The following is a 12,877-nucleotide window of genomic DNA, read 5'->3' on the forward strand; positions in this document are numbered from 1 at the left end:
TCTTTTGTGAGTACAAGACTCCCTCACTAAAATGTTGCATTCGCATGGAATGGTGTAGATATATGGATGTCATATTTATAGTGAGATGGTGTGAACTGATTCGATTGGAAGAGATACTTTAAATGGCTCAACAAAATTGTTAAGGAACTCCTCAAAAAAATTCGTGGCTGATTCACATAACACCGTGTTATGATCAGAATCTTTTTATATTCAAAAATATTTTGTAAAAATTAACCTGGAAAAACTCAATTAAAACTTGGTTGTCTAGTACTTTTAAATAGTTAAGGGGTTCATATTTCTTTTTCAGATTACAACCTTATGTTTTTATATAGTTTGATATAAACAATCTTATATTTTATTAACTTTTCACATTTATGATCTTTACAAAGTGATTTATACCATGAACAATTCTGATCTTAAGCAAAATGTTTTATGAATCAATCACAAACTATTTTTGTGTAGGACTTCCTCCACAATTTTGTGGAACCAAGTGTATTGTTGAATTGAACTTTAAATGGTAGGTCCACTCAAGTGTCTCTCATTGGATTTGAGACAAGTAAAGTTCGCCATTAGAGTAGAACTCCCATTTTTCATCTTCCATAAATATAAATTGGGATGTAAATATAGCTTTTACATTTGAAATTTGCATCTCTCCAATGGAGATGCCCTAAGAAGTTTGTCCCGCCATTTGAAGAGATAAATAAATGGGATCTCAAAATTTAATCTTCCTTATTAATGTATAAGTTATAATCATATTACACATCTCGAAAATGTAAATGAGATATGAATGATATTGATAGTCTTTGGAAGGGATAATGGAATTAGAACGTCCAATGCAAAACCCAATAAGTTTTGCTTTTTAGTTTCTTGATGTGGAACAATGGTCTCAACAGTGAACAAATATATATCTGTGATACTTGTTATGGCAAATTAAATATATGTACTCTGATGAGAAAAATGAGCAATTATTCTATAAATCTGTGGCAGTAACAATCACTTATGACAATCATTTGAAAAGAAAACAAGAAAGGTGACTGTTAAATTGTTAACCAATATTAAGGATCTCCATAAACAGAAGCAAACAACAAGAGACCTAGAAATCTGCAGGGCGTAATACTCTTTCCAAATACGTAACCACTGTAGAAATAGCCCAAGTGTAGTAATAAAATCCGTTGGATTAGTAGTTTAGATTAGCATCAATAGTATAAAATTAACCGTCTCATAACGTAACATGTCAGACTGTTTGACAATACCGACACTTTGTTTCATTAGAGATGTTAAAGTAACAAAAACTATAGGAGCTTTGATTTGACCTAGAAAATAAGAAACAGAAAAAGAAAAACTAAGGCATATCAACAAAATCCAAGCAGTAAAAAGACAAGAAATATAATAGCAAAAGGAGCAGGTGAAAGTTTATTCATATGCTATCGTCAGATTCAGAAACATCAAACCGAAAATGGCGGAAGATCAATATAACTAGACCGGCACAACCACCAAGTGTCCAGGATATGTTACCTCCACCGAAAACTTCCAATCATTACCAAACATAGCTTATTTTTAATCACCAGCAACTCAAAACCATAGCCGTCTAGGCATCATAGACAGTCTACAAAGTCAGGGAGTTTGCCACATCGATCACAAACCGATACCTGACATCCGATTTGGCAAGTCGTTCCATTGCTGTATTAATGTAATCCATTCGAATCAGCTCGATGTCTGAGGTAATGTTATGCTTGGCACAGAAGTCAAGCATCTCCTGCGTCTCTTTCACCCCTCCTACGTCACTTCCCCCTACAAGCTTCCGCCCTGAATGCCATGCCATGATTAATTAGAAAAATTACGGAAACTGAGTATTAGTTCATATTTCTAGAACGCTCGATGTTCACTATACCCCTGGATGGGTGTAACAAGCACCAAAGTTCCAAACAAACCACCAGAGAGATAAAATTAAGCAGTTTGTTAATTACTATTTGTTTTGTAAGTGCAATTTTGTCCAAGAATAAGGAGGAAGAAATTTGCATCCACAAATTGGTGCTTTCATTGAGAGTTGACTCCCACACTCGTAGAAGACTCTCGCATCCAAGGTTTTCTATTTTCTTGTCCATTTGTAGATTTTTTGTATGTTCTTATTATTAGAATTTTTTATTTGCAAAAATTCTTTGATAAAACGTAAAAGAGAAGTACAATGGTTAGAAATTTAGAAAATTCAACAAATGAAAATTTCAACATTCAAGAGATGGGACCACAACGATCCACGAGACAAACTGTGACAATAGGTGGAGTGCCACCACCACCACGAGTTTCCACCACGGGAACCACCGCAGTGGCTACCATGGTAGCCACCCGCGGTGAGGTCCACAATGTCACCACCACGGTCCGAGCTGTGCCATCCAAGGCGGCTCACGACACTAAGGCCATAGCCTAAGCCATGTCACTCCACGCCCAATGCGTTGCCAAGCCGAGCCCATGCCGAGCACCCTCGTGCATCTACGCCAAGCAACCCACTCCTGTGGCCCAGCCTGCTCCCATCGAGCAGCCCATTTTCATGGCCTAGCCTACTCTCGCGACCTAGCCTACTCTTGCGGCCTAGCCCCTCCCATGGCCCAGCCTACTCCCGTTGCATTCCAAGCAGCCCAAATCGGTCCAAGACTGTCTCAACCATCCTGATTAACCATCGAGCCGGGGGCACTTTCACCACATTTCTCTGCGGATTTGACATTTCCCAATTCAAATCTCGCTCCCGGAGTCTACCACACTTCCACTGCTCAATGAGGCATATTCCTTCCAAGCCCTTCCAATCTAAATGGTGAACAACACTTGTCTCGACAAGTCATAGAGTTGACGAAAGCCCTTGCACAACAGACAACCTTGGTGAATCAACTCTTACAACGAACCGAGATCCAACATGCCCCGAACGAGGTGTCCCAAAGAAGGACAAGGGCAGACGAACCTCTCCACCAACGTCTCGGTAAGCAGCCTCTTAACCAGCCATGAACCGAGCGTTCTAACAGAGTACACTCCCGACTAGACCTGCGAGATAGCGTATATTCCCATCTTAGTGAGTGGAGGAGCGTGCACTTTCAGTTAAGCCCACGGACAAACATACACTCACGGTTGGGGCCACACTCCAATAATCAACATGAACAACCTTCCAGGCAAAGTGTTCATTTGTGGCAAGGCTCGTAAGGAGCATCCTCCATCTCACATTGGAGTAGGCAACACAATGGACGGAGAGAAGCAGTCAGTCAATCCAGCTCAAGTTCAACCAACAGTTAGCGAGTTACCCACTCGCCTGCTAAGAACATACCACACCCACCGCAGCAATAGCATAGACGAGCCGAACACGTGGAAGAGCAGCCTAGACTAGCAGGTCATGACCGGGGTCGGCCGAGAGCTCTGCCACCCCTAACAAAGGCAAATTCAGGAAGAAGTAGAAAGGCTCCTGACCGAGCGATTGCGCAATTTCCCACACAACAAAGCTATGAACAAGGCTCTCTGATGAGACATGACCAACATAAACGAGTCATCTTTCAATGACAAGATCTAGCAGACAGGACTACCCCACATAGATTGCCGAATATAAAGACTACTTTTGTTCCAACAAATGTAGCAGCTCAGCCTAATGACACGCTGGGGGTATATGATAGGAGCGTATTTATGCGACTTAATTAGCTTGTTTCCTTACATTTACTTAATTAGTTCTTAGTTATTTTAGTATTTTAAGCTATTTTCGTGTGTTTGTAGGTCAATAGGCCTTATGAAGCAATAAGGTGCATTTTAGAGCCTTTTGGAGCAAAATTGGGCTTGGAATGGATAGCATATGCTTGGAGCAAAAGGAATGGACGAAATTGAAGACTTGAAGATGTTAGGATTCCTAATCAAGAAAGGATTCCTAATCAAAGAATGATTCCTACTCAAATGAGGATTCTTACTTGAAGTAGGAAAGTTAAGCCAAGGTTTCCTATTTTGGTTTGACCTTTCCTAATCCTAAATGTCCCTAAGTTCCAGCAACATTGAAGGTCTCCTATGCATTCTAGGACACAAACCAAAGGTTCCTTGCACCATTCTAACCCTTGCCGCACCACATTTCCCTTTCCCCTTCCATTCTCCTTCCTTGCCGCACAAGGGAGACCTTCCCTTTCCTATTTTCTGCACCAAATCACATTCCCTTTTTAATTTAAGAACTTTCCTCTTTCCCTTTGCCTTTGTTGCACCCTATATTCCCTTTCCTTTTAATTTCTGACTTTGACTTAGTCTTTTTCCTAGTGGGTTTAGAATAAAAAAATCCTTTGACATTAATAAAACTTTATTTCCTTTTCTCATTTAATTTCTGATGCACCTTTACCTTATTTCCCTAGGGGTTTTAGATACTTGGCTATTTTAATAAACCTTGGCCACACCCTTTGGAGATCAGTCATGCCATACACCATCTTTACACACCCCTAATTCATCCCACTACTCTGCCGGACCCTACACTCATTCTCCACCATTCCCATACATTCATACCTTCAACCACACATCCATACACCATCCCTTTACTTTGCCACACCCCCTTACCAACCCAAATCCATTCCTAACCCAGAAACACATCCAAAATCATCCCTTAACCTATGTGCTGCAGCAAGGAGAAAAAGAGAAAGAGCTTGAACATGTAGGGCATTCAAGTTGATTCGCTAGGCGTTTTAGGTGTAATCAATCTTTTGTTTTCAATGTTTAAATTCAATTTTGTTTCTTTTGCTATGAACATGAGAGGCTAAACTTGTTTTAGCTAGAGGAGACTTTGAAGCCATGATTTTATATGCAATATGAATTCATTAAATCCAGTTATGAATTTGTGAATCGTGAATGCAATTTGCTTACTTGTTTTATTCAGAACTTATTCTTGTATGTTGATTAAGGGTGCACATTTAGTTTGCATGCATGAATTTGATGCTAGAATATAAGGAAATTTCACATAATCGTTAGGAACTTATATACACAAGCAGTGAAGGTTGCTAGTCATGATCGCGTTAAGTTAAATTCCTAGCATGAGTATCATGATGTCATAGTTACGAATGTTTTGTCAATTCTTATGATTTTCACATAACATAATGATCTTTGATTGTATCTCTATTATGATGTCATGTAAGGAACTTTTGAAGAATGCTTTGGGTTGTCAAATGATGTCATCCAATCCAATAAATAAAGGAAAATCTGAGGGTTAATTAGTGATTGACACGATTAATCTGGGGCACTGTCATTCATAATTCAACAAAAGAGTAAGTGGAAATCAATTCATGTTCATATAAGTTATGTGTGGATAAGGAACCTCTAGCTAAGCCCACAAACCATCCAGAAATCCAAATTCGTACCAAACTTTGTCTAGTTTAGTTTCTGTCTTGTTTTAGTTCAAATTCGTCAAAACCAAAACCCTCTTTTGTTTTGAGTGTCAATTAGGTTAGAATCTGTGTTATTTTGTGTTTATGAGTGTCTTAAGTCATAATCAAATCAATTTTCATTCAAAGTCATTCCTAGTGTCTAGTTTGAGTCAATTTGATTGTTTGAAGCTGTTTTGAATCTTTTAAGGTTGTTTGAGTCATATAACCTTAGTTAGAGTTTTAAAGTTTAGTTTTTATGTTTTTAGGTCAGTTTAGTTTAGATTAGCAATCCCTCCTAATCCCCGGTTTAGAACGATCCCTACTTATACAAATACTACAATTGTCAAAAGAGGGTTTTAATTTGTGTGCTTGTTTTACGTCGCATCAGTATACGAGTACCAGAAGGACACACCAGCCCAACTACCAAAAATCGGGGGTAGGCCTTCTTCTAAACACTCCAGACAATTCCTGCTGCTGTGCATAACCTGGCCCAAACCAGCCCCAGCTTTGTTTTCACAGTTATGCATGTCTACTCCACGACTCCCGGCAGCCATTGATCTATCACCATGGCTCACAACTGTGCCAATCCTGCACCACGGCTCTCAACCATGTCGATCTTGCCTTGTGGCACGTGTCAACCAAGCCTCAAAAGGGTACATGACGAAACACCTAATGATGGCACAATAATTCTAGAAGCAGTTCACTGCACTTACACCCTTACGCGAGGTCCATAAGGTGTTCAAAGTCTCAAGCAGATCGCCAAACATGACCTCGCAGGCTAAGGATTATTTCGATTGTCCCAGTAGTCCAGCTTTCCTCAACTACACTCACGACAACGACTTTCATGCTCTCCAGTGCGAGAGGGTAAACTAATTGCTCTTCAATGCGATAGGGTAAACCAATGCCCCGACACCCATCTGGGTAAGCTCTCCTGTGAGATGATAAACTAATTACTCTCCAGTGTGAGAGGGTAAACCAATTCCCTGACACCCATATGGATTTGCTCCCAATGCGAGAAGATAAACTAATCGTTCTCCAGTGCGAGAGGGTAAACCAATTTCCCGACACCCATATAGGTCTGCTCTCCAGTGCGAGAGGATAAACTAATTGCTCTCTAGTGCGAGAGGGTAAACCAATTTCCCGACACCCATATGGGTTTGCTCTCCAATGCAAGAGGATAAACTAATTACTCTCCAGTGCGAGAAGCTAAACCAACTCCTCGACACCGATATGGGTTTGCTCTCTAGTGCGAGAGGATAAACTAATTGCTCTCCAATGCGAAAGGATAAACTAATTGCTCTCCAGTGCGAGAGGGTAAACTAATTCTCTGACACCCATCTGGGTAAGCTCTCCAGTGCGAGAAGGCCACATAGCTCAAAAGATCGAATACTTGAAGATCAACTCGATAACAAATGGTCAAAGGGTAGCAGCCACTTTTGCACTTAATAGTTCATTCATCCGACAGTTCATCTTCAGCAGCTCCGATCTTGGCAACTCCATCCTTGACTGTTCCATTTACGGCAACTAAGAAATCAAACTTAAGCAGTTTCCTCATTTTTGGCAAGTAGCCCAGATGCCCACGCCACTTCCTCGACCCATGCCGAGCCAATCCTTGGCTTCAATCAAGCCAAGCAGCATAAGTAATGGCCCTTGCCACACCAAGCCGACTCCTGACCCCCTGCCTGCTGACGTACTGCACCACCCCGACGACTGCCCCGTGGCAGCACCTCCCAAGAAGAAGACAAGGAGAACTAAGTTTTTCTTATGTTTGTGTAGCGTGAAGAAGACAAAGAAATCAATGGAAGACGGTTCTTTGCACGGGCAAGCAAAGAAGAGTGCTAGGGGAGAGGGAACAAATATCCTCTAGCTTTCTCTCTTTCTTGTAGGGATAAATAATTGCCCTCCAAAGTTGATTTAATCCCTTACTTAAGGTAGGCTTAAATAGGCTTTGAAGGTGATTTATTTCCCTTTCCTCGAAGAATCTAATTCCAAGTCCAAGAGAGAATCTGCATCAAAGTTGGAGATCTCTACACCTACTGCCCTTTCCTACGAGCAGCCCAGCAGGTGTGGAGGCATTTGTGGAGCCAAAAATAATCAAGAGATGACACATGGATTTTTGGGCAAAAATGACAAAATTACCCTTGAGGAGCACCGAAATTCCCATGCGCGAGTAGTAGACAATCATCCCACAATCAAGTCAAAAGTGCCCAAAATAGGTATTTATTCAAAACCTATTTCATCCATCTTCTCCACAAGGTAACCTCCAAAACATGCCTTTTAAATTATGTTAATTAGCTAATTAATAGATTTATTACCTAATTAATCTATTAATGGCTAATAAAAAACACCACAAATGCCCGGCCACCTTCTCCCCCCATGCCCTATATATACTACCCCATTTTCTCTAAAAACCTAGGTCTACACTCTTGCTAAATACTCAAAAGTCTCCAATCAATTTTTCTCTCTAAATTCTAACTTTGGCATTGGAAGTTCTTCAGCCAAAGCCTCCCCCCCCCCCAACAATTCATCGTGGGCGCGTGAGGCTCTTGGCCTTGACCTAAGATGTTATTTGTTTTGTAGGTGCAATTTTGTCCAAGAGTAATGGGGGAAGAAATTTGCATCCACATTTAACATTTTATCTTTCTCCAGAAATAAGCCTGGAAAGCAGGTTAAATTTGCACATCTATATCCTTTCCTATTCAAAACAACAATAAAGCCTCATCCCACTAAGTGGTATATCCTTTCCTATATACAAAAGAAAAATGCAAATTCTATCAGAAGATAATTTATAAGAGAAACAGTCAAGTTGTTGTAAAACCATACCCAAAACTAAAGGGAAGATAGGCAACTCCAGGGGCTTGTCGGGCAAACCCACGGTGACCAGCTTCCCGTTCAGCTTCAGTAGACCGATTAATGGAGCCAGGGCATGAACTGCAGACACTGTGTCAACGATATAATCCATACTACCCATTGCTTCCTGAGTAGTTAAGCAAAAATTTAGTACAAGTAATTAGGAAATGGACTAAACCCTTTCTAGTATTCTGAGAAGAGGAACCATAAGAACATTGTGGCATCCATCTGCAGAACACGCAGCACAATCAATTCTTTCTTTTCCTTATAGATTGGTTTTTGAAATTCAAGAGAACAGTGCCTTTAGATTGTCGTATCAAAGAGCTTTGTTTCGTTCTCACATTCGCAGTAATCTTTGTTGTGATATAAATATTCACAGTTGTTCTCTGCATGACGTCCGTCTTTTAACTAAAGGTGAACGTCCATACAAAAACACACACACGCATATGTACACATCGAAATACACTGAAACACACACATTACATATATTTTCAATTTTTTATTGTTTATCATTACCTTCAATTTGGCAGGGTCACTTAAAAGAAGAAAAGAATCAGCCCCAAGTGTCTTAATTGCCTCATCCTCCTTTGCTGGGGAGGAACTTATGACAGTCACTTTCAAACCAAATGCCTTACCAATCTTCACAGCGATGTGACCAAGCCCACCAAGTCCCGCCACACCCAAATGCTTTCCGGGCTCCGTCATTCCATAATATTTCATTGGACTGTACAAAGTGATCCCAGCACATAAAAGTGGTGCACCCGCATCAGGGGGTAAGTTATCAGGAAAGCGGAGCACATAGCGATGGTGAACAACAATCATATCAGAATAACCACCATAAGTTTTTGTTCGGTCATGATAGTGTGAGTTATAGGTTAATATTGCTTGAGGGCAGTAATTCTCCAAGCCCTCGGCAAGTACCACATTTCATGCAGGAACCCACTATGACCCCAACTCCTACACGATCTCCTACTTTGAATTTCTCCACATTGTTCCCAGTATTGGTCACAACACCAACAATTTCATGCCTGCAAAATCAACTGAAAATCTCAACCGCATAAAGGAAAGTGTTTTTTCTTTTTTAAGAATAATAGAAACGATTTGCTGAAAAAAGCATAGAATCCACAAGCAATTCGGACGCGTCAATGCAACTTTTAAGATGATATTTGGTCAGAAAACACAACCATTTTTAGATGAAAAATATTAATTAACGGTAATATGCATGCTAAGCTGATATTCTGCAAGAGTGGCAATCACCTATTATCATTTCATATATACTGCTGTTCTCCAATCAATCCAATATAATGAAATTCATTTATCTAAGATTCTAAGTAGGTGAATTCTAAATGGTCAGGTGATGTAAAACATAACAGAACATGCGACGCTTCAATAAATTTTACCACAAAAAATCTTCAAAGACCTACAGACAATGAAGCATCAACACGTACACAAAATGAGTGTAGCGGAGATGAGAATGCTTCGTTGGATGTGTGGGCACACGAGAAATGACACGATTAGGAACAAGGATATCGGAGGTAAATTAGGAGTAGTCGAAATTGAAGATAAGATGATAGAAAATCAGTTAAGGTGGTTTGGACACGTGAAACTAAGACCTACAGACACTCCGGTTAGAAGATGTGACTATAAGACTAAGGTTCAGGGTCAAAGGGGTAGAGAAAGACCTAAGAAGACCTGGAAAAAGACTCTAAGAAAAGACTTGGACTACTTGGATCTAATGGAAGTCATGACACAAAACCGTGCGCAGTGGCGTTTTAGGATTCATATAGCCGACCCCATTTAGTGGGATAAGGTTTTGTTGTTGTTGTTGTTGTTGTTGTTGTAGACAAAAAAATCAAAGCCATGAGATATACAACAACAATAGCACAGCCTTATCCTAGAAAGTGGGATCAACTGTATGAATTCTAAAATACCATTGTGCTCGGTTTTGCGATTAATGAAACCACATTGCCATCAGATATAATTGGAGAAATTTACAGGGTGATCTGAGTTAACTAAATACCCCGGCACAACAGGGAAGTTGGTGAAACCCCATTCGTTCGTGGCAGAATGTAAGTCTGAATGGAAAACCCCACAGAAGAGGACCTTAATTGTTACATCATCATCAGCATTTTCCCTACAATAGACATAAACATCATCACCTCAGTTGTTATCACTATTTGTGTCGGTATGTTTTGGTAAAACAACATTTATCACTTAGCGAGTGATACCCTTCATCAAGCCCCAGCTTCTATCTTTAATATTAACTACATTAAAAGATTCAGAGTTTTGCATTTTATTTTTAGAAACAACCATTTGTGGAAGACGCGGGGAAACCACATTGCCTAGAGCGAATGTTGTTCGCGTACACATCCGAGTTCAAATCTTTATACGTAGTTCAGATTAGCTTAAACTAGAAAATGAATATTGCTTGTATCAAAACAAAATAAAAAAAATATTACCGGAGAGTAACATAAATGTAAGTTTAATTTGAAGGCAACAACAGAAAGAGTTTAATTTGTTAATTTTCTCACTTGTAAGTGTAAGAAATAAATTTGACTTAACAAACGAAGAAGATGAAGTCATAGTTGACTTCAGTAGTAAACTTCTCCTCTCTTGTAGAAAAATATGCTCAACTTATAATTGGTCTAAGTCCAATAAAGAGCATGTTTTGCTATGAGAGTAGTGGCCACTATTTATATAGACAAACAATCCATAAAGAAATGCTATTCTTACATGCTATGAGAGCAGTGACCACTACTTATATAGATAAACAATCCATAAAAATTATTATTCTTACGTGCTATGAGAGCAGTACCATCATTTATATCATCTCCCTAATAGAGGTGGGAGCGACATGTGTTTGTGGACCTCACCTTTATTAGAAAGATAGTACAAATAGATTGTATGTGCTACACTTACTCAACAATCCATATGATTCTTCTATTATAATTCACATAGAAGACCAAAAAAATTTCCTTATCAAATTATAAGTGGTAAAAGGTAGTTTACATAATAGTCCAATATCATGTAAATTCAAACAAAGTAATCACCTTTTCATAAAACTTTTATACACCAATTTGAATCAACCGGCAATAACAATGACCTTCATACTCATATTCTGACAATTAAGTTAAGAAAACACATGAGAAAATTTGAAATTATTTTCTCAATTACATGCAATATCTTCTAGTTGAAAAAAAAAAATATTGAATTCAATGCAGCCATTTTTAATGACTCAAGGGCTTTTAATTGAGTATAGCATTTCCAAAAGCAAAGCAAAGAGGGTAATGCTAGGCTACTCGTCGCTTAATATTACGGTCTAATAATATTTCTTTTCATTTGTAAGTGAGACGTCTTAGGTTCGATTCTCGCTAAAAGCGAATTTGAACCAAATTAATGCTAACTCATTGTAAGGCTTAGCACACTCCTCTACCCTTAAAAAATAAAAAAAGTAAATTAAAAAAAAAAAAAAAAGAGGGTAATGTTAATGAGACAAAATTTTAAACTAAATTTTGTAAATGATGAGGTTGTTGATGATTGAATTATTACGTAAATGTTGATTAACTTGTTTATTTCTTATTGATGACAAATCATTTGATTTACAAATTTAATTTTAAAGTTTGGTTTTCAAACATTTGCTTTTTGTCAAACAATAAATTTTGTTAAATTAATTACTAAGAGGATGTAAACCCTAGGTAAAGATGACCAAGCAAAGATAACCACACCACACAAGCAAAGATGACCATGCCACACAACTTATAACAAATAAACGATAAAATAAATATTAGAAAAAAAAGGCTGCATGCCAGATGACATTGATATAGGAGCCACTCCTGGTCAAATCTCAAACCGCATAGAATATTATTAAGCTACAAAATAAAAATAAAAATATTAAATTATAAGCCAAACAAAGATCTCAAATTTTTAATATAGTCTTCTAACCAAGATCATTTTGCAGGATTGGTTTGGAACTTTGGATCAACCTTGTCCTTTTATATTAAAAAATGGTAATGTAATATTTATGAAAAAAAAAAAAGAGAAGGTGAGAGATATACCTACATCTATGTATAATAAAAAAAAGTTAAAAAAACAAAGGGAAAATATACCTTCTGGAGAAACGAAATGGGGAAAGTATTCCAGAAGAGTCTCTGGCAGCCCACCCAAAAGCCTTCTGTGGGTGTTCTTGTTCTGGTGATTTTGCCATTTTCTTCTTTGTCTCACTCTCCCTTCTCTCTCTCTCTCCCCCCCCCCCTCTCTCTCTCTCTGGTCTCTGCCACTGACAAGCACTGCTACACCATGAAAATGCAGGGACGTGGCCACTCACTCAATGTACCCGCTTAAATAGAGGACAAGTGAAAAGTCTAGAATAAATGCTCTTCTTTTTCTGGGTATTTTGTCCTGGATCTTCTTTGATTTTTCCTAAAAGAAATATTGTATTTCTTTCTTTATTGGTAATACAATTCTATTTGTGTTACATTTTGGAGATACAATTTTGAATTTTCTTATACATCCTATTTTTGTTACATTGTGCAAATATTTTATTAAAGAAGGAGATTTAGGCTACGCCATGTAATGGTCAGCCACTAACTAGGTTGTTGAGGCTGAGAAAAGATAACTCTAGTTGAAGGTTGCGATTTTCAGCCCAATGGCGATTTCATAGCCCGATAGTT

At 38.6% G+C, this 12,877-nt stretch overlaps 1 protein-coding gene and 1 pseudogene across 1 annotated transcript; both read right to left on the bottom strand.

The window, feature by feature from the left end:
* Positions 1–1,606: 1,606 nt before the first annotated feature.
* On the bottom strand, positions 1,607–8,334 carry LOC137721438 (putative cinnamyl alcohol dehydrogenase 9). The gene is made up of 2 exons (XM_088684595.1): positions 8,181–8,334; positions 1,607–1,806 (listed from the first exon to the last, which is right to left on the bottom strand). The coding sequence occupies exons 1-2, from the start codon at positions 8,326–8,328 to the stop codon at positions 1,607–1,609; spliced, it is 348 nt and encodes a 115-aa protein (XP_088540721.1). The 5' UTR covers positions 8,329–8,334.
* A 56-nt stretch (positions 8,335–8,390) lies between these two features.
* Positions 8,391–9,029, bottom strand: LOC148699321 (putative mannitol dehydrogenase 1 pseudogene; annotated as a pseudogene).
* Positions 9,030–12,877: the final 3,848 nt, after the last annotated feature.

The sequence above is a fragment of the Pyrus communis genome, chromosome 1 (genome assembly GCF_041283825.1).
Source record: "Pyrus communis isolate YQ-2024b chromosome 1, ASM4128382v1, whole genome shotgun sequence".
In the NCBI taxonomy this organism is placed as follows: Eukaryota; Viridiplantae; Streptophyta; class Magnoliopsida; order Rosales; family Rosaceae; genus Pyrus; species Pyrus communis.